The sequence below is a fragment of the Haliotis asinina genome, chromosome 6 (assembly GCF_037392515.1).
Source record: "Haliotis asinina isolate JCU_RB_2024 chromosome 6, JCU_Hal_asi_v2, whole genome shotgun sequence".
Classification (NCBI taxonomy): domain Eukaryota; kingdom Metazoa; phylum Mollusca; class Gastropoda; order Lepetellida; family Haliotidae; genus Haliotis; species Haliotis asinina.
Window position 1 is genome coordinate 47,434,623 of NC_090285.1, and position 26,557 is coordinate 47,461,179.

The window sequence follows — 26,557 nt, forward strand, 5'->3', positions numbered from 1 at the left end:
TCATTTTGAACTTAACACGTAACCAATTTGTTAGTCCATCAGTCCTCTGTAGGCTGATAATTGAGCCGGAACTACTTTTTGGGGTCGTAGTTTATCGCGCGGAGTCTGTAGTGAATTTTTTTGTCAAGCTAAAATTGTTCTGTTTCTTAGACGTGTGAAATGTCAAGGAACCTTCCCAACAGTGCTCAGGAAAAAATGTGTCGGGACAGAAGTACCTGGGTTTTAGATCCCTTCCGTTCCTGAAAACTTGGAACTTGAAAATATTGCGCTCGTGTTACCGCCATGGCGTCTTTAATGTTGTTTGTTGCTGTCGTCTGCCAAGTTCTTCGGATCGCTGGTACTGCGTGAGTCGATGTGCTACTATTTTTCACTTAGACAAATCAAAGACCAAACGAATAGTATATTTTAGTAATATAGTGTAATTACATAACAATGTCCTTCAAAATTTCATTTACAAAACCAATTTCATATGCAATGTTTGATTTTTCCTTCATTTGCAATAATTATCAAAATAATCGATTTACCTTGCGTTTGGGAGTGATTAGACCGTTCGCATTTGACGCAAGTGATGTCCCAGCTAAGTGATTATGAAACATGCCACAGTTACCCAATAGTCAAGGGGTACCCGGTAGGGCCGGGTTGTTAACGTTCTAGCGACCAATGGACAGCTTGCAGCTGAGAACGAAATAAGCACAGTGGGACACTGTACAAAAATGTGGTTCGCAATGATCCTACTTTGGGTCAATGGAAAGGAATCTATTCACCATTAAGATCTAGTTTCGGTTGTCCGTTGTGATTGTCGCTATTACGATCTGGTGTAACTGTTGCAAAATGTCCAACGACGCTAACCTAGCCTCCTCACTTGCCTCGAAGGGACGAACATGAAAAGCAAACCTGAGGGTTGAAATATTTCGCGGTTGAAACATAGAAGACCAGTGCTCCCAAATGACTGTTTTATGTGGTATCTACAGAAATATCTTGCCAAAACTGACTCAAAGCCATATACAGTCTCCAGATCCCCAGGTTGATGTCCGTGAAATAAAAATGTCGCCTGAAATGAATGATGCAGTTTTCCTCTGTAGGACTCACTTTAATATTCGGCGATGTTCTGACTTTTTGTATATGAAGGGGCTGGTTGGTTGATGTTTAACACCGCACTCAGCATTATTTCAACTACATGGTATAAGTAATCGAGTCTGGACCAGACCATCCCGTGATCAACAGCATGAGCATCGAGTTACCCAAATGAGATACGGTGACACATGTGTGAAGCAAGTCAACGAGTCTGACCACCTGATCCCGTCAGTCGCCTCATACGACAAGCATGAGTTGCTGAAGACCAATTCTAACCCGGATCTTCACTGGTATATATAAACGGGGGCGAGATCTCATCGCGATAGCCGATCTCGAAGTGAAAGTAGATCTATTGTCTTCTTTCAGTTTCTTCGAGGTTCAGTACCCCAGTGTCGTTTTGTCAGCAGAAGTAGGAGGAAATGTCACCATCAGGGTAAGTGCTTCCTTATCCTTACACGTGCTTCCCTATCCTTACACGTTCTTATTTATTATGTATTACTAAAATGTTACTACATTATCGAAAATAATTTCAGAAAGAATAACATAAGAAAGCCGAAACATGAATACTGAAAAATAACATTTCGCTTTTTTTAGAGAGTGAGTATGGTCTAACGCCAGTTTTAGCAATATTCCAGCAACATCAAAGCGGGGACACTAGAAATGAGCTTGACGCATTGTGCCCATATAGGTACTCGAACTTAGTAAGTACTTTAACCACTAGACTACCTATCCCACATTTCCCTTGCTTTTTCTAACTGCCTTATCGTTAAAGAGGACTCTCGTCATCCTGAGGACCCACAGGTACAAACGTTAATATGTCGAGCCGATTTCGGGTGTTCCTAGACATGGTGTTGTTGGAATATTGCGAAATCGGTGTAAATCCAGCCACTAACTTCACTGTTAACACATAGGCTGGTCCCGACATCGGCAGCATCTTCCTCAGATCGTCAACACGTGGTAGTATCTACATCGACGGCACCGACATGATGATTGTCATAGAGGTAAGTGCACATCATCACGAGATGTATCTATTGTTAATTGTGAACTGTCGTAGACGAAAAAAACAAACAAAAACAAAAAAAACATATGAACTGATACACAGACTGGAAGCATATCTATACTGTTCGAAACTTCGTCATGTGATGTAGTCTTTCCATACATTTCACAGCATGTCAGAAAGATGTTGGCAGGACGCGATTAAACGCACATACCATTTGAACCAGTGAACGCGTCTGGATAATCGGTTAGCCGTACATACCATTTGAACCAGTGAACGCGTCTGGATAATCGGTTAGCCGTAGTGGTTTCGGTGAAGACGGCGCCAATTCTTTTCCTTGACCAACCCGTGACAATCCGGGGTAGAATAGGCCTTCAGCAACCCATGCTTGCCATAAAAGGTGACTGTGCTTGTCGGAAGAGGCGACTAACGGGATCGGGTGGTCAGGCTCGCTGACTTGGTTGACACATGTCATTGATTCCCAAGTGCGCAGGTCGATGCTCATGCTGTGTTGATCACTGGATTATGTGGCCCAGACTGGATTATTGACAGACCGCCACCATACAGCCGAAATATTGCGGCGTAAAACTAAACTCACTCACTCATTCACTTTCCTTGACCTGACTTGATTTTTATATATTCTTACCCTGGTATAGATGGTTGTATCGGAAGATGATACAGTCTCTATTATTGCACGTTCTGTTGCATGTGGTGGACGTGCAAGGAACGTTTCATTGACCACAAAGCTACCCCACCGACACAGAAACACATGACCATGGGTTCAAATCCCACATGTGCCCTGATTATGTCTCTTGGTATGTTCGTACCACAAATCTGCTCTTGGGTTTCAAACAATGGTAAACGTCTATACCACGAGTATACGTATGCGTTTCATCTGTAAGACTTAACCGGTGGGGCGGTGAGGAAGGCAAGGGGTTAAAAGGCGTTCGGTCGTCTGACATGCTATACCATGCTATACACTAACGTGCTCACTGTTGGACTCACTCCTTTCCTAGATGCTAAACAGCCTCCCGCCCATCTGGAGCGACATGTCGGAACACGGGTCTCTCGGGACCTATCTCGGCGGGACATCTGTCTCTATTAAAGTCACGGCACAGGTAACATAATTATTATTCAACCGATATTTTATTCACATGACAATAACATCACCATGCAAAAGAAATTGTTAGACTATTGCTGATTTTCAGTGGAAACAGCATTCGAAGTTTCACTTTCAAGGTGGCAGGCAATCTTATATTTACCAACAAAATATAGAAATCAGCAATTTCTACATTTCATTGATAAAATAGGAGAATCCCTGCCCTGTCTTCGGAATATGTTGGAACGAATTTGTATTCAAGCAAAGTGTGAATAATCATAAATAGCTTTCTTGGTAGGTCTTTGAGTTCTAATAACATGTTTTTTTCTTTCTCTCAAAAGGACCCAGAAGGAAATCCTATCAGGTATGAGAAAGTATCCGGGGCTTTTCCTCCGGGGGTAGTTTTGAACAAGGCCACAGGTGAAATCTCAGGTGTCACACCCGATATAGATGCAGTGTATGAATTTGGCATCCGGGCAACTGACAATCACGGGAAACACGCCGATCAGACGTTTACCATCCTCACACGCGGTAAGGAGCTTTGTTTTGATTCAAAGGTGTCAAACGTGATCAGGGACCTAGAACACGCGTTTGACATAACGTCGTTACATGCACACTGACACTGGTCATTCGGTAAAGAGATTGCACTTGAAACACCGTTGACATATGGAGTTTGCACTTTACACATTGCCGTGACTTGTACCCTCTAAATGCTCTTAACATCTTTGGCTAACCCACGGTTACTCATTGTAGAGAGCTTGCGCACAACGCGCTGCCCATGACGTTACTCAGAGTTCGAAACTTACTGTACGCTTTACATGTTTGTAGATGCGCTTACTTAAGACCTTCGTTCGTCTTGCACACCGTTGTCAGTTGAGAAACGTCATATTCCATCTACCCATCTGTTTCTGTCTTGAGTTGGGTATCTGGAATACATTGTTTTATCTTCGATGCAGAGAAGAACCAGTGCCGGACAATTCCTTGCAAGAATGGTGGTTCCTGCATTGATGACATCGACGATTACTCTTGCAGCTGCCCCACGGCCTACGGGGGCAAGAATTGTCAGTTAGGTAGGTGTGGAACCTGTGCGCGAAGTTTCCAAGTTTAGCTTGCCAGCCGTCCTGCAGCCTGTTCAGCTTGACCTTAGCTACTCTACGTATGCATTACCCGGTAGGTTAACTGGCGCAAGCCACTGGTCGAGTGCAATGGCGTATTTTCACTTGATCAGGTCACTCTGAACAAGTTGTAGCTATGCCTGAAAGTAGCTAGCCCACAAAATGGTTCACAGCAAAGATCTCCAAAACAGATGAGAATGAGATATTGTAGGCATGACTCTGGTTTCACCGTTAAGCTGCAAATATACTACCCATCAAAGGTTTTGACTCACTAGTGTTAACATAGCCACTTACTTCAGTCAACTGTTCTAAACTTAATTTTGCAAAATATTCCACACTGTTTGAAGGAACTGTTTACACATGCACTGATGTTTTGCAAAACAAATCCATAACGCTGAAAAGGTTATTGTCATTAGTTCAGTAAGAACCTCCGTGAAAGTTAGCGAATTCTTAACAAAACTGTACGTCAAGACGCAACTGTTCACATCCACGATGTTTGCACGTGGTTTTCGGCATTTCGATGCATGATCCTTGGCAGATCATCTGCAGAAGGTTGTATTTGGTTCCCCTAGAATAGTGGAGAAATTCATCTGCGACGTAACCGTATACACATACATAACATATAGTGAGTGCTTTAAGTGAGTCTAAACCAAGATGAGGGGTATGTCATGTACATTTTTATCAGGCCATAATCCTGCATGATTCACAAGTGTATTAGAACTTAACAAGTTGAAGTGAGTGAGTGAGTTTAGTTTTGCGACGCCCTCCACAATATTCCAGCCATGGGGCGGCGGTCTGTCAATAATCGAGTCTGGACCAGACAATCCAGTGATCAACAACATGAGCATCGATCTGCGCAAATGGGAACTGATGACATGTCTCAACCAAGTCAGGGAGTCTGACCACCCGATCCCGTTAGTCGCCCCTTACGACAAGCATAGTCGCCTTTTATGGCAAGCATGGGTTGCTGAAGGCCTATTCTACCCCGGGATCTTCACGGGTCTAGTCTACCCCGTGACCTCCACGGGTCTATTCTACCCCGGGACCTCCACGGGTCACAAGTTTGAGTGAATGTATTTCCAAAATGACACCATGACAATTCAGTAGCCAGTCGGGCCTGTGACTGTGGAGATTTATTGGCCTGACTGGAGTTTTACTGGCCACAGACTAGCGGGCTAGTGGCTGTCAGAACTACCACAAGTAATATTACCACTACTACCTGTGAAGATCCAGGTTAGATTTGACCTTCAGTGACCCATGCTTGTCATTGGACCGACGGGATCGGGTGGTCAGACTCGCTGACTTGGTTGACACGTCATCGTATCCCAAAATGTGTAGATCGATGCTCATACTGTTGAGCACTGGATTGTCACTGGATCACTGGCACAGATTCTATTATTTACAGACCGCCACCATATAGCTGAAATATTGTCGAGTGTGGTGTTAAACAACAAACAAACAAAAACTTAAAAAAGAACTACTACTTCTTTATACACCAGTAACAACACTACAACCACTGCCTAAATATAGCATCTATAGACAAAAACCCATCCAAACCACAGAATACCTTTTATCCACCAGACTGTGCGAACAACGCCGTGGGTGTAGACGTTGGTCTCATGAACATCCCCGACGCCCAGATGTCTGCCCACTTCTCTCACGCGGACTACGCCGCTTGGAACGGCCGTCTCAAAGGCTCGGGCTGGGTCGGAGAGCAAGTAGTCAACTCGTGGTTGCAAGTATGATGATGATTAGCGATATACATTTATACATGTCGATATACCGATATATCGATTGTCTGGCACGTCTATATAGCATGTACAATATCACCATTAAATCCGCTCTCAGATATCGACTGTAACCAACTTCACATCGGTTACAGCGGAAATGGATGGTCAGGGTCTCTGACTTGGTTGACACATGACATCGCATCCCAGTTGCGTAGATCGGTGCTCATGCTGTTAATCAGTGGATTTCCGGTCCAAGTTTGACCATTTACAAACCGCTGCCATATATATGGAATATTGCGGAATGCGCCATTAAACAACAACTAAGCCAAACCAATACCAATGTCCGTAAAAAATTCTGGTGGGTTGTAATTTATACACTGAGTGTAAGATCGAGATCTGAAAGGGAGACATCCCTTCTGGTATTTCGTAGATTGACCTTGGCTCGGTGATGGACTGGTTCGCAGTGACGATGCAAGGGGCCGTCAGCTCATCCTACTATACCACCACCTACACCATGGCGTACAGCGAGGACGGTGACAACTTCCAAGACGTCAAGGATACCGCCAGTAACACTCTGGTGGGAATTATTTTTGATAGATGTCAAGAGCAGAGGCCCGTATAACTCCGGCGGTTAAACGTATTTTGGGCAAAAATTAGAGTCTTTGCAATGTCACAGCCGTATGCGGTGATCAAAGATAACAGAAAATACAATGTTTATCTGTAATACTGCTGTGTAACTATGAGTGTGGAATAGCAATACTGCATCACTGTGACTTTTCTGTAAAGTGTTGAAGCAGTTACTGCATCACTATTACTTAACTGCATCACTACAACTTTACTGCATCACTACAACTTTGCATCACTACAACTTTACTGCATCACTACAACTTTGCACCACTACAACTTTACTGCATCACTACTGCATCACTACGACTTTGATGTAAACAGTAGTATATGAAATAAGCCCAAATCCCAGCTAGACATCAGGATTTAACCAGACCAGATATGGTGAGTTTGCCCAGATGAATGGAATATATAAATTTATACACCATCGGAATGGCTAACTGTAAATGTAGACCCACCGTCAGGAAGCGGACAGGACTTATTTCATACACTGCTGTAAGGGTCGAATACTTTACGCTGCACCAGTACGACTTTATTGTAGGCGTCTAATCAATTACTGCATCACCATGACCTCTTTGTAAGCGTCAAATGCTTTACTGCACTGCTACGTTACTGTAGGTGTCAAATAAATTACTGCATCACCTTGACTTCACTGCTAGTGTCGAATCAATTACTCCGTTACTATGACTTTAAGTGTCGAACCCTTTACTGCAGCAACCAAGTCTTCACTGTTTAGTGTTGAACCCATTACTGCATCACCTAGACTTCACTGTCAGTGTCGAATCAATTACGACGTTATTACAACCTTACTGTAATTGTCGGATGCATTACTTCATTACTAAGGATTTACTATGAATGTTGCGGAAAATGTCGATGCGTAAATTTTTCTTCCAGATATTCAATGGCAGTACTCTGTTCGACACCATGACGAAGACCATCCTTCCAGCGCCTCTACAGGCCCGGTATGTTCGCTTCATCCCGCGCACTGCCGCCACAAACCCTGGTATGAGAGTCGAGGTGTTCGCCTGTCCAAAATAACGCCATGTTCAAAATCTGCAGACCTAGAACAGTCAGTCAGCTGAATTAAGAAGACAGAAGATGGTAGTATAGCCAGTGATGTATTGACAGATGGAATCAGGGATTAATTCAAAGTGGACTTCACCTGGGTCAAACTGGAAGACCTAGGACGTTTGATAAACCCATAAAAAATTGTTTGGGCTTCGGCTCGTCACCTTTTAACAGTGCACGCAAATAAAATTATCTTAATCACTGTTGCTGTTATTCATTCACCGATGTGCCCTTTTGTGTTTGTTGGTTCTTGCCTTCTATTCTCGCGTCATGACGGACGTGAGTGAACCACATGCAGAGTGAGTTCAGTTTAACGCCGCAGTCAACAATATTCCAGATATATGGCAGCAGTGTGTAAATAATCGAGTCTGGACCAAACAATCCAGTGATCAATAACATGAGCATCGATCTGCGCACTTGGGAACCGACGACATGTGTCAACCAAGTCAGGGAGTCTGACCACCCGATCCCGATAGTTACCTCTTACGGAAAGCATATTCGCCTTTTATGGCAAGCATGGTTTTCTGATGACGTATTCTAACCTGGATCTTCACTTGTTTTTAGTGGAGAAAAGTCTTTACCAGCTTTCATTTGAAACGGTAACATTATTTCGGCCACGCCAAACAGCAGGGACATGGCACTGTTTGCATGTATCACTCACAATAATGTCCATGCTGACTGGCTGCACAACCAAATACACAACCAGGGAACATGTTTCGGTCAGCGTCAGACTGAGTTTTCTTCGATGTAGAAAATGGACATTGCATACGTGCTGGCTTAGAGTACATGTTATCTACAACTTAAGAGTTCCAGTATCTTCATCTGAAAGGCTGCAGTCTCTATTACAGAAAGAGCTCCAGTATCTTCATATAAAAGGACCCTTAAAGGTATCCAGCAGCTGATGCTCATTCTTTCGCCACTGTTAAAGTGAGACTCTGAGTGAGCTTATTTTCATGCAACCTTCCGCAATAGTCCAGTAATATCACAGTGGGGGACACCAAAAATGGGTTTCACACACTGTACTCATGTGGGGAATCAGACGTGGGTCTTCCACATGGCAAGCAAATGCTTTAACCACTAGACTACCCCACTGCCCAGAAAACCTTGGAGTCAACTTTGGTATATGGTACCGTTGGTATATGACCAGATGGTGGCCACATGAACACGTGCATACACCTAGTTGCAGGTACAGCAACGTGCAGTAAACTTGGACAAAGTGCTGGTCCCAGTCCACCCAGCTGTCAATTGGGTACCTCGTTAGGATGAGAGAGCCACAATAAACTCGGTGCGCCTTGTGGCAGCAAGAGTTGTATACTCCCCAGGGAGTTGAGATTGAAATACGATGTGCTGTTGAGACTGACATCCGGTGATCCAGGGAAAAATACCAGCGCCTTGAGCATGCACTAGTGCATGGATATGTGCGCTATATAAATATCCAATCTAAAATCTAAATGAGCAGAGGCGTTCGAGGCACTAACAGAAAACCTTGAATATGATCTTCCATCTGGTAGACTTTTAGCTGCCATCGCTAAAGTATAAAACCACTCAGACTGAGATTTCAATATTTATTTCAAGTATAAAATTTTGAAAAAGTTTTCCCAGTGAAAGCCTGCTTTCACAGTCATAACCATACCATTATAACAACACATGGAAAATACTGTATACCAATAAAATAGTTCTTGAAACAAAAAATTGCAAATTCATGGATGGAATACAATGTTACCTGTAACTTAGAAGGGTATTTTGATTAATTCAGTGCATAAATGATGTGTGAGTAAAGAGTTGGTCCTGAAGCATTTCAATCAAGGCCAGGACTGAAATTTCAATATGGTTTTATCTTAATTGTTCACTCGAAACCATATTGCTTTCCTTTGTTATACCATATATAGGTATAAGGAATTCAAAATTTTCACAAATGCTAAGGAGATCACATAAAGGAAAAGAATGTCTTACAGCAGCAACTGTCTATCTAATTAGGCGCACAATCCTCTGCGTATATAACATTAATCTCCAAAGAATTTTCAGAAATCGTCATTCCTGTTTCACACAACCCAACACCTAAAATGTATCACAAACAAACATTTAATAGCCAGTGGTAGCCTTTTTTGACATATGACACACTCTGAGACATGGGTATACAGAGTAAGGGGAATAACTCTTATTGCCACTGTCCGTATTTTTAAACTGTTCACAATACTGATTAAAATTTCGTACTGAGCAATTGTAAAGTGAATGAATTGAGTCTAACGTCACTTTCAGCAATATTCCAGCAACATTACATCAGGGGACACTAGAAATGGGCTTCACAAACTGCACCCATGTGGAGAATCATCCTTCTGTTTTGACGTGCAGGGGCTTTAACCACTGGGCTACCCCACCACCTTCTCAAGGGTAAAGAACAAGAGACTATGTCATACATTGTCCATCACTTCAAAAACTGATGTCCAAATACAAGGCTTCAGTGAATGTTCAGTGGATGTTTCACAAATGTTTCTTTCCTTCAATAAATTCAAACTAAAAAATATTGTACATGAAAATTTAACAAGTTCTCCTTTTTGTTAAATAATTTCAGAAAATCTCAGAAAATATAAATATATATGTAGAATGTACAAATAAATAGATGAAAATCATTATCATCTTCTATCATGAACAACCTGTGTGTTAATGCAATGACTTTAGCATCAATTAAATCGACTACTAAATCCAAAACAAGTACAAAGCATAAACTGAACATTATTAATTCATATATTTGTAATAAGATACAGGTTACACAAAAATGACACAAAATATGCAATAAAGCTCTCTACAACATGTCTTTGATTCACATTAAATGCATAAATTAGTCAAAAACAACACATGTAAACAGTAAATTGTAAACATGCTTTAAATGACTTCAAAGTCAAACTATAAAAAGGTAAAAAATCAGCAATTGTTACCATTTCAAAGTAAATAGGTAAAATTTTCATGAAAGATGTGTATGATTTCTTTCTTTGGTGCATATTCCTACATGACATTTATAATACTTTGATTGTATTAATGCTGACTTTGACAAGGTCAAGTAAATCATCATTTGTAAATAAGTGCTAGATAAGCTGGTGTAGTAAGACACATGATATGGGACACATAAAATATATAATCTTCACATAAGGTAAAGCCAATTCATGGAGTATTTCTTCATCAATTTCATTACACATAAATGTGTGCCTGCTGAGACATCATAATGCTAAGACACATTTCATGCAATGTCCACTCCTATTGACGCCATTATTGGTAACTGCATTTCACCCCTTTATCATAGATATAACAAGAAATACATGTGTACTTCTATTAAAGTAATTGAATAGAAAACTATATATTAACTGCTGTTAGAAGGTACAGAAACTTCATCTCACTTGGTAAGTCTCTGGGCCATCATGACTGCCATTTAGATAATGCATTGCATAATTCCATGTTCTTTAGTTACTTTCAGTCTCACGACTTAATTATTTCATAATTTTCAGACTTCAAACTATTCCAGACACTTAATATTTTATGGTCACAACTTTTCCACCTGCAACACCATACGTTTTCAAATACAGAATCTGATAAAATGTGTAAAAGATAACATATATATTTTGGTTTTCATCAGCTACATCAAGTCCAATGAAATCCATCCCATCAAATACCAATAATTTATATATGAAGATGACTTTTCCTTCACTTAAACACAGTAAACATTTGCAAAGTTGCTTGCTATATGAATTTGTATTTGAATAATGCTGGATTTGCATTGAAGCAATGATGAAGATGTCACTTCACCAGATAAATGCTGTTTTTGCTCTTGAGACCACGTTGCTGACGTTCTGACAACACTGAGATGCCAAGCTCTGGTAGTGTTGTAACACTGCCCGATTCTCCTCCACCTTGGCTGACCGAGACTTCAGCTCCTCACGGATGCTGGAAGTAGGGGCTCCAGACTCCACTGGTTCCTCATAACTGGCTACAATTACTGCCACCTTCTGGTCAACTCGCTCCAAACGCTCTGCCAAGGGAGGGAACTCTTTCAGGATGACTGCTCCAGAGGCTGCATACTGTCACAGAAACATACAGCTAGTATATCTGAGTTGACTGAAGGACAGCATAGAACACAAGTGGTTACCAGGGGTTAAAAAATCCCATCGCCTAATGCCTGGGACCAGTCAGTTTTCATTTCGGGCAATCAAATAATGGTATCTTACTTGTCCGTGGACTACTGGATAATTTCCCCTTGTTTCAAACTGCAAATAATCTTGGATTTCATTTCCTATCTGCTCATAATGACGCTATTAAAGTTCGCAATAATAATAAAGTAGAGCTAGTAGGGAGTGAAATTATCACTCTTCGATAAATAGTCCAGTGGACATTAATATCACGCATCGTGTCATAAAATCAGGGCAAGTGGAAATTTGTCAGGACAAGTGACGTTGAAGTCACTTGCCCTGTGGTAAGTAGCTTTTCGAAATATTTTTGAACCCCTGGTTACAATGTTTCAAACCCCAGATCTGGTTGTCATAGACATCACTCCTGAATTTGACATCCCTATCCATCTTTCTCATCAGCTCCCACCTCTGATTGCCTACCAATTCCAGTACATCAAAAACTCTATCCTACCCTTGACCTTTCCTATACATTCTAATCCCCGTATATCAATCCCAACTTTAACACGAAGAAATCCTGTATCCAATACAACACCATCCTTGCAAATATAAACTCACTCTATGGTAGGTACTATAAAAGTGTACCCCAGATACTCTAGCTGAAAATTCCATTCTGCATTCTGCCATTTTCTTCATCAGAAATGTCATACTGTTGTATTCGATTACAGTATATTAGAAACCAGCATACACAGTAACAAACTTTTTGCACCGCACAATACCGCTAGCAAATCAATTAAACGGGAACAACAACGTACGGTTATGGTTTTTGGTTATGGAATATGGACTCATCCCTGGGTTTGGGGTATTACGTACGTTTATGTATTTTGACTTTCTTTAGGGTACATTTCTGTATACAGAAACATGCCTGCCATATGTACATAGTCTTACACATTTGCTGTAGTTTTAGCTATAATTCCAGTTTCTCAACTGGGGTTTGAAATCAAACACTGTTCTATCCCAAACCATCCTTTCCTATACGTCACAACGCTTCACAACTTATTCCATACAACCCATTCTCTCAGATTTCACACCATCCCATCCTACCCTACCACACTTAAGCCCCTTCCACTATCTTCCAGCCATCACATCCCTTCACAACACACTCCATACAACTCATTCTCTCAGATTCCACACCATCCCATCCTACCCTACCACACTTAAGCCCCTTCCACTATCTTCCAGCCATCACATCCCTTCACAACACACTCCATACAACTCATTCTCTCAGATTCCACACCATCCCATCCTACCCTACCACACTTAAGCCCCTTCCACCATCTTCCAGCCATCACATCCCTTCACAACACACTCCATACAACTCATTCTCTCAGATTCCACACCATCTCATCCTACCCGACCACACTTAAGCCCCTTCCACCATCTTCCAGCCATACCTCCTTGTTGAATGTTGTGAGGATGTTTTTCAGTGCTTTGCTCATGTGAGTGTCCTCGCTGAGTCGCTTCACTCTCAACTGATAGACTTCTCCCTTCTCCACAAGCTGAAACAACAGAGAACAGGCCAACAAAGCCATTAGATTACAACACTGATTTCGATTCTTCAAGTCAACCTCTAAACTATCTCCCTTCCATACTAAAGGGTTGTGATCGTTCATAGCAATATGGGCTTTGCCTCTGATCCTTAACATACGACAATGGTTGAGGTGAAAGCATCAACTATCAACAGAATAAAGACAAACTTTGCCATTAGACTATGGATTTTGGGCCTTCAAGTCAAACACTGTAGAGTTATCTCCCTTTTCCACCAGCAGAAACAGCAGAATATCAATCCTGAGTGGAAACGTGCCTGGAACCCTTTGAATGCAACCAGTTTCAAAACATCGCACCTACACTCACCAAGCAGTTGCCATTTAAGTCAGTGTGGGTTTAATGCTGTTGTTTATTAAGGCACATGAGTTAAATGTGGGATGAGAAGTCGATGTAAGACAAGTCTCAGCCATATACCACTCTGGTGAAGCTCACAAGCATTGTGGTGTTGCCTAGTACAAATCCACTGTAAACCCATTATCACATGTTCCTGGTGTGAACTTCAGAGAGAACTTTGCACAATGAGTAAATCCTGTTCCTGATGGTGCCCATAGACTCATTCAGTGTAACAAGGTAGAAACAATCACATGAGTACATACCTGCAACTTGAAGTCTGCTTCACCCAGGTATTTCCGCAATCCCACAATGCAGTTCTCTATACTTCCTTCACCATGACCTATGACCTCTACATCTTCACACAAGGATACAAACTTCTTGAAAGACTTGTCATTGAGATTTTTAAGGGTGTCAATGCGGTCGAAGATTTTCACAAGCTCTTTCTCCCCAAAAGCCTTGTCAATCTGAAACAGTGTTTCCAGGTAAATATTGTCTTTACCCCCGGTTGATTATTTGTATGTTGTTTAAATTAATATAATGCCAGACTCAGCAATATTCCAGTGGTCGATAAATAATCAAGCCTGGACCAAACATCTATACAATAACATGTGCCAACCAAGTCAGCAAGTCTGACCACTGAATCCTGTTTATTGCCAACACAGGCTACTGAAGACCAATTCTAACCTGGATCTTCACGGCTTCTGCAATTTGACTGACTGATAATGAGCAACAATACGACTAAAACGTCAAACAATATCCTAAGCATTTGATAAACTCATCCACTTCACTGATATAATTTTAATCACCTGTTCAATGCCAACAGTTTTCAGTTTCCTGGTGATCTTCTCCTGGTCAGTATCTGGAACCTCCTCTGTCTGTGTCCGAGACTTCCATCTCCTCTCCATGAACTGATCCTCCAGGATGTGTCTGATGAAGCTCTGGATGGCGGTGTGGACAGAACCATCGCCATCACTTGCTGACACCATCACGCTGTAACAGGTGTACAGGATGTCACAGACATTGTAACAAATATAAAGTCCAACTTCACTTATGCTAACACTTTTCTCACATAATGTCTGGATAAATGAATATTTGTATCACTTCATAACATTCTGTTGTGAAATGTTACACATCTACAATAAGTCGGAGATTCTCATGTGATATACAGTGTATCACAGATATACAGTTTTCCTTGTAGTACCAGCAGGGAGACCTGCGAAGATCCAGGGTAGACAAATGTCATCGGTTCCCAATTGTGCAGATCGATGCTCATGCTAATGATCACTGGATTGTCTGGTCCTGACTCAATTATTTACAGACCACCACCATTTTATTGCTGAGTGCAGCGTAAAACAAAACTCACTCACTTGTAGTGATTCTACAGAGACTGCACCCAGAGACTCACCTGCCCACAAAGTTATGTTCCTCCGCCATCTTCTCCAGCTCCAACACACAGGCTGGCTTATTAGTCTCCCTGTCAGACAGTATGTCAACATCATCAGATACTGTAAACAATCACAAACGTCAACAGCATTAACAAACATCACCATCTACACACAAACATCACTAGCTAGAAAAATCAACAGATGAAAACATCACAGAACTTCATGGAGACATCGCTACACACGGTACTCACATAGTTTGCTGTAATCTGTGTCCTTCAAACGCTTCCCTTGAGGATACAAGCTCTGGCCTTCTGCCTCCATTCTCTGTTCCACCTGCAGACATTCACACAACTCAGTGTTTGCAATACTTTGCCAGTTGACCGCTAGGTCCTCCTGCCACCTGCAGGTTTTAACATCTACAGGCCAGAAATGAAATCTGCAGGCCCATTTTTCTAAAGTCAAACCAATAAAAACAAAATAGACTAAACTGGTCACAGTTTCACACCGTTCCTAGAAAATCAATTAATGAAGCCTATGGTGAAGAGGCGCAGATAGACGTATTTATTTGTTAAAGACTAGTGTTGACATTCCTATGTGCGAAGTGCTTAAATACCAGGAACTGATACTGTTAGTTATTGTAACATGATGAATCATAGATGATTCCTGAATGTAAATAAAGGGGAAAAAACATGGGTAAGATTCCAGTCGTAAAAAAGACTGATGGTTTACTGAAGGCTACAAGGACCTGCAGATATTTGTAACTGCCAGCCCAATGCAATGACAACCAGTGCTGGGCCACGGTGAGTGATTATTGCGAATGTTGCCTGCAAACATTCAAACTCAAAGTTTGGATCACTTTAAGTACATTGCCCAAAAGCAATGGACTTTGATATTTTCTGTATTTATGGAGGTATGTGAGTGAAAAAACTTTCCTTTGTACATCCTTTTAGCTCCCATGGAAACATATCCTTACTAGTACATCATGCTGTGTAACTCACATTACTCTGGGTGCGAGCTATCCCATAACAAACAAACAAACAAACAAACAAACAAACAAACAAACAAACAAAAAGAATATATCAGAGAATGGGATATTTCTTGGAGGATCATAAAGATACAAAATACACACTTCACTGTTTAGTTTCATGTAATTACATCATCATCATCATCATCATCATCATCATCATCATCATCATCATCATCATCATCATCATCATCAGGCGGTGGGGTAGCCTAGTGGTTAAAGCGTTCGCTCGTCACGCCGAAGACCCGGGTTCGATTCCCCACATGGGTACAATGTGTGAGGCCCATTTTCTGGTGTCCCCCGCCGTGATATCGCTGGAATATTGCTAAAAGCGGCGTAAAACAAAACTCACTCACTCACTCATCATCATCATCATTTCATCATCACTGTTTCTGTGAAAGAAGAGGCACTCACTATGTCACATTTGGTTCCTAAGAGAAGAACGGGAAACTTGACAGGGTCCACAGTGAGTGTGCCAGTCACATCTTGTTTCTCAACTCCATCACTAGGTGGTGTTGTCTTCTTTATGTTTGTCACGACAATCTGTTTCCATACGTTAGCCATCATGATAGATTCCGGATCTGACACATCAACTACCACTGCAAACACAAGTAAGAATTACCTCATATTATCCCAGGATGCATCCTCGATAATCTCCAGAGAATACATTCTGTGGTGTCTACACTGGGAAGTTAAGCATACCAATCACATCTCACTTTCGCTTTTCAAATTATCAGACTCATTAAATTTGGCAACACAAATGATGCAGAGGTACTCTGAAAGAAGTAGAAGGAGTTCTTCCATTGTAAATTCTTAAAGTTTTGGACCTGTCAATTTGTCTGTATGATTACCCCCAAAATCTGAGCTGCACTGCGAACAAACCAATCACCACTGTGACCGCAATATTTGTTAACACTGGCAAGCTCCATTGTAATGGTGGATTAGCTGATTGGAGGATTTGATGGCAGCAAAGGGAGGTAATAAAATTATCAGGCCAGGCCATAGATGCATCCAAGGTAGAGTCGAGATATATCGGAATGTATGTTCTGGAAATAATCGAGGATGTAGATATGTGTTACAAAACCCATCTCTTCCATTATTAGATTCTCTTCAAGTCTGGAAATAATCGATAAATACAGCTAAGCTTACTTGAAAGACAATGAGAGTATTTTTTCACCACTAGACTGTGTGTTTAATTATTCTACTGGATACTGCAATGCGTGCTGCAACAATTTTTGGACAGGAAACAGTGAAGTTGCCATATGATTGATGCATATAAGTGAGTGAGTGAGTTGGCCTTTACACCGCTATTCCTGCAATATCCTGGCATGCCATAACAAATATGGGCTTCAAGCATAATGTACCCATTTGGGACTTAAATCAATATCTTTGGTGTCACTGTTGAATGCCTTAACCATTAAGCTACCCCACAACCCCTGGTGGCAGACAAGTCAACTTGTTTACCTTGTATGTATTTGGTTGCTCTGGTACAGTCTACTGGCTGAATTAGCCAAACAAACTCTGTTAGCCTAGAAACCCTGCAGTGCAGATTATGACTAATAGCAGTGAATGAAATAAGCCAAAATCCCTGCCAGATATAAGGGCTGGTAACTTCATAATGCTACCATCCTGAAAAGGATTTTACCAAACTCCAAGATATTGTGAATTTACTCAGATGTATGGAACACACAAAACTTTTACCAAAAAATCTAGCTGACTACCTGTAAATTTAGACCATCCATCAGAAATCTAGCCTGTCTAAGCAGTCGGACAGGTCTTATTTCATGCACTGCCAGTAGCTACTTAACACACTTACTTACAGACTTACCAATGGCAGCATCCAGGTCCCTGAAGTAGGACTTGTAGAGGTCAATGTCCTCCCTTCCAGGAATGTCCCACAGGGACAGAGACACAACAGCATGGCTTGGTAGATTCACCTTCATCACATGGTTCTCTGAACAAGGGAGTTAATTCAATGGATAAACAACTTATGTAACATGTGTGCAATGTTTTGTGTAGAAAGTGACTAAAGGCGCCATAAACATGTGAATAACAGATGTTTATACTTGGTTAATTGTTGATAATGAGATGTTCATGTTTTAAGAACGTATAAAGTTAAAATAATTGAAGTGTGTTTGATATACATACCAGAATAACTAAAATTAACAGGGCATTCTGAGGTGAAGCTATGAATACACAAAGACTTTTAAATTGGAAAGTGGTCAAATGTAAAATAATGAACACATATGTAACTGATGAATATGATGTTAAGTGAGTTCAGGTTTTACATTGCACTGGCAACACTACAATGGGAACTGTAGTCAGATGGGTCCACAAAGCATGTCATCTAGACCAACAGTTGACTTTCATTTTGTGTAAGCTATGGTGGCTGAATGGGCTAGATCCCTAATTTGTGTTTTGTTAATTAAGGACGGACTGTGCATGTAGGTTTGAATCCCAAATGACATTCAACAACAAAAAGTACAAGAATCTAATGTCCACTGTCTATCATATACATCTATATCATATAAGCTGTTTAAACTAATGACGTTCCTGCATAACATCATCAGTACTAGAAGCATCTTTATACACCTATTGACATAAGTACTATCATACATGAAGCAATTTCATATTTTGTATTGTGCAATATATTGTTACAGTCCTGGGTCACGTTCCTCAAAGCAGTCCTAGAGCTACAATGAATGGAACTCCCATACTTAAAATTAACATAGACTTATGACAGTTGTAATGATACAATCGCTTTGAGGAAAGGGGCCCTTGTCGTTTCCAGAGGTGTTGCAGATTTTGTTTTTTGTTTGCTGTACTAAGATATAACAAACAACAATCAGGAACCTCAGATGTTTAAGAACGAAATCTCCCATACCCAAAGTACCATGTGATAATACCTCTGACATCGACTAGCGATGGTTTTTATTACAAATCCTTGCCATTTCTGGCTACACCGATATGACATCACATTCCGCATTGCAATGCTTACCATAGCGCCTCAGTGTGTCAATTTGGACCACCAAATAGGTTGCATGGCCCCAAACGTAACCAAATGCTGATTGTTGGTATACATACCAATGACAGCCCTCTGTGTAGGAATGTAGAGTGGGCTGAACTGGTTGCGCATATAGCGCAGGAATATGTTGGTTTTTCCTACTGATGGATCACCTGCAGCATAGAAACATGCACCATTTCTCAACTAGAATGATCTGATCAACAAGTTTCAACAAAAATATATTCAGCGGTTTAGGAGTTCTGATCCAGAAATAGAAAACAGATAGCAGACAGATGACATAATAAATGCTATACAACTTACAAGACAAATGTTGTGGATAACTATACTGAGTCAAAAAAGAAACTTCACATTCTTTCTTCAGGGCACTACAAAAGAACAAGAGATGGTAAGATGGTTAAACTGATATTATTTCATTGCTGACATCTGTTTGATGTACTCAATACACTGACAGTGCCACAATCAGTTCCATTAGGCTACACTGCCATTCCTAACCATGGGTATACAGAATGTCAAGTCACAAGAATAAAAATTCGGAATTTCTCAGTTCAATATTGTGTATGGCCGCCACGCGCATTCACCACTGCCAAACACCATCTCCTCATTGACTGCCTGATGTGTGTGAACAATTGGTTGGGGATTCTGCGCCATTGCTCTTGCAAGGCAGCATCAAGTTTCAGCAAATTCTGAGGTTGGTTCCTACGACCATTAAGCCTTCTCCCAAGTGCATCCCAAATGTGCTCTATTGGATTAAGGTCAGGGGACCTCGATAGCCAGTCCATGATGTTGATTCCAGTGTTTTGAAGCAAATTTCATGAACATCGCAGTATGCGGGAGAGCATTATCATGCTGGAACTGTAGACCTGGGCCATGAGCCGCCATGAAAGGAACGAGTTCAGGGGTGAGCACCTGATCGCGGTAAGCAGCAGCTGTAAGGTTTCCACGGATGACCAGAAGTCAGGAACGGTTGTTCCCACAGAAAGCGCCCAACACTATGCAACCTCCGCCGACAAATCAGTCGACTTCCTGTACACAACATTGGGCATACCATTCACGATGTCGTCTCCCGACTGCCTGCCGTCCGCGAATCTGAGAGTAAACCTGGATTCATTGCTAAAGACAACTCGATTCCAGTCTCTCTGCATCCATCAGAGGCGATGTTGGGCTCACAGCAGATGCTGACGTTGATGAGACGGTGTCAATAATGGCTCATGATAGGGACGTCGAGAAAGGAGATTGGCAGCCCGCAACCGATTTCAAATGGTCTGTGAGAACAGTCAGCCTCTAAACATCTCAGCCCTGGTTTGAGTAGCCGGCAGAAATCTGTCACTTCGGTGACGTAGGAGGATGTGACGGTCACCTGCTCGTGACGTCACATGTGGACGACCCGACCTTGGGCGATCAGAAGTGGTGCCAGTTTGTTGTAGACGACCTCGCAAGTCATACACAGTATGGCAGCTGCATCCCATTGCTCTTGCAACGTCAATAACTGATCTTCCCGCTTGCAACATGTCAACGGCACATTCACGTTGCACATGTGACAATCGTGGTATTAAAAGTACCATTAGAACTGTGGTTTAAAAGTGTTTTTTCAATCCTTGAAGCCAATGCAAACACATGCAAATGAAAAAAACTTTGATGCGAAGATCATATGATCGACTGCACATGCAAAACCTGATTTGGCACTAATGTCATTTGCACAACAAATGGATGAGTTTGAGTGGGTTTTGCTAACATTTTCAAGAGTCGAAAAATAGGGATTCCATTTTCGATACACAGATGTATCATCAGAGAAAAATTATTCATTATTTTTGAAAATTACACTTTGTGAAGTTTAGTTTTTGACTCAGTATACTCATATTACTACACCAACTTCTAAATGATTCAAAGAATTTCACAATAAATGTTGTATTCAGCAGTGAGCAAACTGGGGGCATATGAAAAATAAATTTGTTATTGTTCTTCACTGATGTTAAATTTGTTTTTGTTCATGTCAGTGGATACAGGGTTCACTGGATTATATAAAATTATATAGAAAAGCAAAATGATATTGATAAAGCAGTGATAAAATGTCTTAATGACTCCCATCTCTCCTAGTTTACTAGTGAATACTGAGTAGTCATGAATGAAGCTGTTAGAGAAGTTAAGAATTTCTCAAGCACTTCACTTTGTATCTCTGAAGTTCATTACATGAATTAATAAAAGTATAGTTTATACCTAATGCTGTCCTTTTTTTCACCTGAGCAGATACAATTCAAAGGTACAGCTTAATCAAGCCATAAGCAACCCACAATAAAATGTGTTGTTTTAAGCAGTCCGTCTTTTGGGAGGTCGATCTGTCTTGTCTTGATACCATTCGTTTATGGGAAAGTTAATAATTTATGGCCTGGGGGTGATGGTGATTTTTATGGAGAAGGGTTCAGGCGAAAACAGCACCAACTACAATTTCTTGGTTTTACTTTTGTGAAATAAAAAAAATATCTTAGGTAAGTATTAAATTCAAACCTTACCTTAGGTAAGTATAATCAACTAGGCAGGCCAGCCGAGACGTAGAAGTGGAGAAGAAAGACAAGGTGGGTCACCGACAAAGTAATTAACAAAACACTCACCATCCGCCGACAAAGATAATCCATACAAACAATTATGGAAAGTATGTCCTGATAATCAGATTGCAGTATGGTTAGATAATAAATGTGTCTACTCTGCCGACGGTGATTGGAAAGTGCATCCTATACCCAAGAGGCTTGCAGTATGTTTAGAAAATAAATGCGTCTACTCTGCCGACAGTGATAGAAACCATTTACTCAACTGGAATCACTCAAACTCAGTGTCAAAATGAAACTGTATTTAAAACCCCAGAATGTACCCATTACACATCATTCATCACAATGTCTCACCACAGTACTAGTGTTGTATGCAATAAGACTGTCAGAAAAAAAACAACATGCCGTGTCTTGCAACCAGTGTGATTTATGGACTCATCCAGTTTGCGGTACCAGAATGTCTGTATCACGTTACCGTGAGGTGAAATGAAGGGGATTTCCCTTTCATATGTGTTCGTTGTTGCAGGAATTCCTTTGACAACATGATGGACACTGTCATATAACAACAAATACGACAAAAGAATGTTTGATATATAGCTAAAAAAAAAAAAATAATAATAAAACAATAAAGTCAGTGTTTTGTCATTTTGTTTTTTACATATGGTGCTGTTTCCGCTAACGATTCTGGTGCCGTTCTGCTGTGGTGCCGTTTTAGCTATAATGTACAATGTGTGAATCATTTATTATTTTTTCTACTGCCCATATGCTTAATCTATCACTTGCAATGTACTCACCAACAATAACTATTTTCAATGCAGGGATTGTTTTAGTTTTCAAAATTGACTGTCCATCTGAAAAAAAGGAAAACATAGTTTGCATTGTCACAATTTGTGCATGATTGATATCTAAGTAAAATCAGAGACCATATAATAGATATATTATATGGTCTCTGGTAAAATTCTAGTAGTGTCAAAGTCGGTCGTATCAACAATATGGAAAGCAATTATACGATTTTAGTTGTGTATGATACTTTAAGTGAAAGCCTACGGGAGAAACTGAGAGGCTTTCCCAAACGGGCAAATTCTTTGGCCATATCATGACGTAAAGTTCGCGAAAACAGAGACCTATCTAAAGAATATACAGCACGACAATCAACACATCGACCTATCACTGTAATAATCCTCTGTCGATTCTAATCTCACCCTGGACAGTAGTTCTATCAGAGCTGCAACCAGTCCCCATGGCTCATGTAATCATTGCTAACAGATGAAAGGTGTTTTCGATTCTGCAGTCGATTTCAGGTGTTATTACGTGTACTCGGATATTTTCGGACTTGTTCGGTATGTAGGTAAAGGAACGGGTAGATCGAGTAATGAACTACATGATAGGTTGTTCCGAATGCTGTTGTTTACAGTTTCTATGTTTAAAACGTCACACGAGCACACATATGGGTGACGTCACATTGTCGTTCACGGTGTATCGTGTCTTACGTGAGACAGTGTTACTGATAGATGGTAGTTAGTCTTACGAAGATCGTCATGTACGCAAACAGTTCAAAGAAACACGGACAACAGCTGATATTCTATGGGTAGAAATTATCATGCATTAAAATTTAAGATTTAATCGAACCATGTGCGGGTTATTTGTTTTTGAATGTTGTTAGGGACATTATGGACATTTTCTGTTTGTAAGTCATAATGTAATTTATTACCTACGAGGGATACAATATCGGGATTTATATTTTTCATACGAGGTCCTAGGGCAAAATATTAGGTTGCTGTGGTGACGTGACGTCATGGACAATGGTATGGCGTCACGTTTCTTCTGTGACGTTGCGTTCTGCATGAGGACACGGCCGGTACCCAGCTTATGTTTGAAAGTAAATTTGGTTTTGTTATTAAGGCTGGTACCGTGTCATGTCCTGGGTTCAGTTGTGTTGAAACATTTGATTTTGATTTTTCAAAGTTGTTAAACACTATTTCAAATGACAGACTTCATTCCTTTACCAGTGGGTATTTGTCAACGAAAGAGCCAAGAGGTGAACATGGACGTGGTTATGGATATGTCTTCAGAAGTTCAGGACATTTTGTTAAAATATAAAGCATTAGCGTTTAAAGTTCAATATCATCAATGAAAAAAATTAGGGTGAAACATTTAGACAAGCAGATGACATATTCCCATGCCGTTATATCCCAATTACTTACAGGATATTAGTTATACATACAGTTACTTTTACGCTATTATTTCCATGACAATGCTGTCTGTCACTGGACTGCCTGATCCACACTAGCTTACTTACAATATGTATCAAACTTTATCTGTTTTGACTTTAGTCTGTCTGTCTCATCTCTTGTAAGCCAGAAGCCACTTTCAAAACATTTGAAAGTGATGTTTTTTCGATAATTTGATTGCCAAATTAACTGGGCATGCTCTGTTTCTAACATTTCACTACTAAATTGGTGAGTAAGCTGGCAAGATTTTACGCCATTTTTAGCAATATTCCGGGAATGCCATTACTTAGATCCCCAGAAATTACCAGCATGGATCATGTCACTTCAGTGTCACACAATACATTTGCCAGGGTAATGGACGGGTGTGGGCACTGAAGGGAGTGAGTGCCTTTCTGTAACATTTACATACTGGTACATGTAGATACAAACACAATGTAAGCCTAAGTTACCTTGAATACATGAATATGTGTGCATATCCATGGGGGTGTCACTAAAATCTAGACAGGGTTGATAGAACACATTCCCATGATCAATTCAATTTCTGAACACATCGAAGATGCAGGTAGAATAGACCTTCAGCAACCCATGCTTCCACGAAAGGTGACTATACTTGTCGTAAGAGGTGACTAACAGGATCAGGTGGTCAGGATCGGTGACTTGGTTGACACGTCATCAGTTCCCAATCGTGCAGATCGATGCTCATGCTGTTGATCATTGGAATGTCTGGTCCAGACTTGATTATTTACAGACCGTCGCCTTATAGCTAGAATACTGCAGAGGGCAGCGTAAAACTAATCTCATTTACTCACTCCCTCACACCGCCAGCATTCATGGGCGACAATGCTAGAAGGCGGATTAAGAGTCAAGAGTCGAAATCCCACTGCATTTTAGGGACTTGATGGATGGCGTAATACACCAGAGGGATCCTCCTCTACAGCAATGTGATTGGAACAAGCCCTTCATCAAGAATCAAGCATAATTTATCAGCGTCAAATCCATAGTGAGGAGGAAAGTCAGAGGTGTTACTGCATTTGGCACACTTTACAACCAGATACTGATATTTGGCTCGGTTATTGATACCTGTGGTATATCTTGTGGATTATGACCGCAAATGTCAACATGAATGCAGTATGAAAGTTGCTCATTTATTGATACCTGTGGTATTCTTGAGGATTACGACCACAAATGTCAGCATGAATGTAGTATGAAAGTTGCTCGGTTATTGATACCTGTGGTATTTCTTGGGGATTATGACCATAAATGTCAACATGAATCTAGTATGAAAGTTTACATGAATGTCGTAACGTATGATCTAGTCCAGATCCAGTATCAGTAACACTACTGAGGCTGGACATATACTCATTGGGGTGTGTGCAGATCCAGCGGGGTGTGTGTGCACCCCAACCCTTTTGTCCTGAAAGTTTGTTATGACCATTGAAACTCTGACGAAAAAGTATGTATCCCCCAACCCCTCACTCTTTTCTGAATAGTGTGCACACACCCACTCTCTCTTCCCCGCAACCCCCTCCTCCAACCTTTCTCAGAAAGCTGTACCCACCCCTGATACTCACCTATTAACAAACACCAGGAATCGTATCTATCTCAATGAGTGTTTTTCTTAAACTTAGAAAAATGAAATGGACTCTGTGATTCTGTGGATTTCTGTTCATGGAAATGGTTTATTTTTCACTCCCGCACTAACACACTTCAGATGGGCATCACAGTAGGTATAATCATAATTATAAGTAAACGGTAAAACGGCTTTTACAAGTAATAGATATACCATTTTTGCAACAGAACCAAAATCTGAATGCAGAAACTATGCAAAAAGATTACAAAAAATAATGAGAATAAGATACTTTCGGCATGACATGGGCTTCATCATTTCCCTGCTAATATGCTGGACATTTTTATCAGGTCACAGTCTTGTAAGATTAAAGAGCATTTTACAAGTTAACACATTGGAAAGAGTGATCTATAAATTTAGAAAATGACCCCATGGAAATTAACATGCCAGTCAGGCCAGTCACAGTGGAAATTTACTGGTCCGAATGGATTATAACTAGCCACGGGCTACCGGGCAAGTGAGTATTTCACATACTGCCCTGAACATGTCTAGGATGAAGTGGAGTGACATTTATGACATTATCCAAATCCTCCAGAAATGTTGCAAGAACTCAAGTCCTTCTTCAGACATGGTATCATCTTCCCCAAGACTTTCACTGACAGTCAGTGGCCTTGATGGTGGAAAGGTGCATCAATGCACAAGATGGCACACGGCTACTGACACTGTGAACCCCTCGTGTTGTTATTCATGCTGCAGAGGGCGTTAGGGTAGCCTAGTGGTTTAAGCATTTGCTCGTCAGGCGAAAGGCCCAGGTTTGATAAGTCTTGTTACACATATACCTTGAGATAAGTCTTGTTATACATACACCTTGAGATAAGTCTTGTTACACATATACCTTGAGATAAGTCTTGTTATACATACACCTTGAGATAAGTCTTGTTACACATATACCTTGAGATAAGTCTTGTTATACATACACCTTGAGATAAGTCTTGTTACACATATACCTTGAGATAAGTCTT

General features: G+C 40.8%; 2 protein-coding genes across 2 annotated transcripts; one reads left to right on the top strand and one right to left on the bottom strand.

The window, feature by feature from the left end:
* Nucleotides 1-224: 224 nt before the first annotated feature.
* Nucleotides 225-7,909, top strand: LOC137287652 (EGF-like repeat and discoidin I-like domain-containing protein 3). The gene is made up of 9 exons (XM_067820033.1): nt 225-344; nt 1,441-1,507; nt 1,986-2,075; nt 3,088-3,189; nt 3,512-3,701; nt 4,127-4,240; nt 5,867-6,024; nt 6,446-6,592; nt 7,534-7,909. Exons 1-9 carry the CDS (start codon nt 283-285, stop codon nt 7,675-7,677), a joined length of 1,074 nt encoding a protein of 357 aa, XP_067676134.1. The 5' UTR covers nt 225-282; the 3' UTR covers nt 7,678-7,909.
* A 1,349-nt stretch (nt 7,910-9,258) lies between these two features.
* Nucleotides 9,259-23,065, bottom strand: LOC137286612 (uncharacterized). The gene is made up of 11 exons (XM_067818562.1): nt 22,940-23,065; nt 22,532-22,588; nt 19,257-19,349; nt 18,001-18,126; nt 16,587-16,771; nt 15,400-15,481; nt 15,169-15,268; nt 14,570-14,753; nt 14,027-14,227; nt 13,277-13,381; nt 9,259-11,777 (listed from the first exon to the last, which is right to left on the bottom strand). Exons 1-11 carry the CDS (start codon nt 22,977-22,979, stop codon nt 11,502-11,504), a joined length of 1,449 nt encoding a protein of 482 aa, XP_067674663.1. The 5' UTR covers nt 22,980-23,065; the 3' UTR covers nt 9,259-11,501.
* Between the last annotated feature and the right edge of the window lie 3,492 nt (nt 23,066-26,557).

Coding starts and splice junctions, on each gene's coding strand:
- LOC137287652 (XM_067820033.1), top strand. CDS start 283: ATGGCGTCTTTAATGTTGTTTGTTGCTGTCGTCTGCCAAGTTCTTCGG. Junction 1,508..1,985: donor GAGGAAATGTCACCATCAGG/GTAAGTGCTTCC, acceptor GTTAACACATAG/GCTGGTCCCGACATCGGCAG. Junction 6,025..6,445: donor TAGTCAACTCGTGGTTGCAA/GTATGATGATGA, acceptor GGTATTTCGTAG/ATTGACCTTGGCTCGGTGAT.
- LOC137286612 (XM_067818562.1), bottom strand. CDS start 22,979: ATGGGGACTGGTTGCAGCTCTGATAGAACTACTGTCCAGG. Junction 18,127..19,256: donor TACACAGAGGGCTGTCATTG/GTATGTATACCA, acceptor TCCCTTGTTCAG/AGAACCATGTGATGAAGGTG. Junction 15,482..16,586: donor TAGGAACCAAATGTGACATA/GTGAGTGCCTCT, acceptor GAATGTCTGCAG/GTGGAACAGAGAATGGAGGC.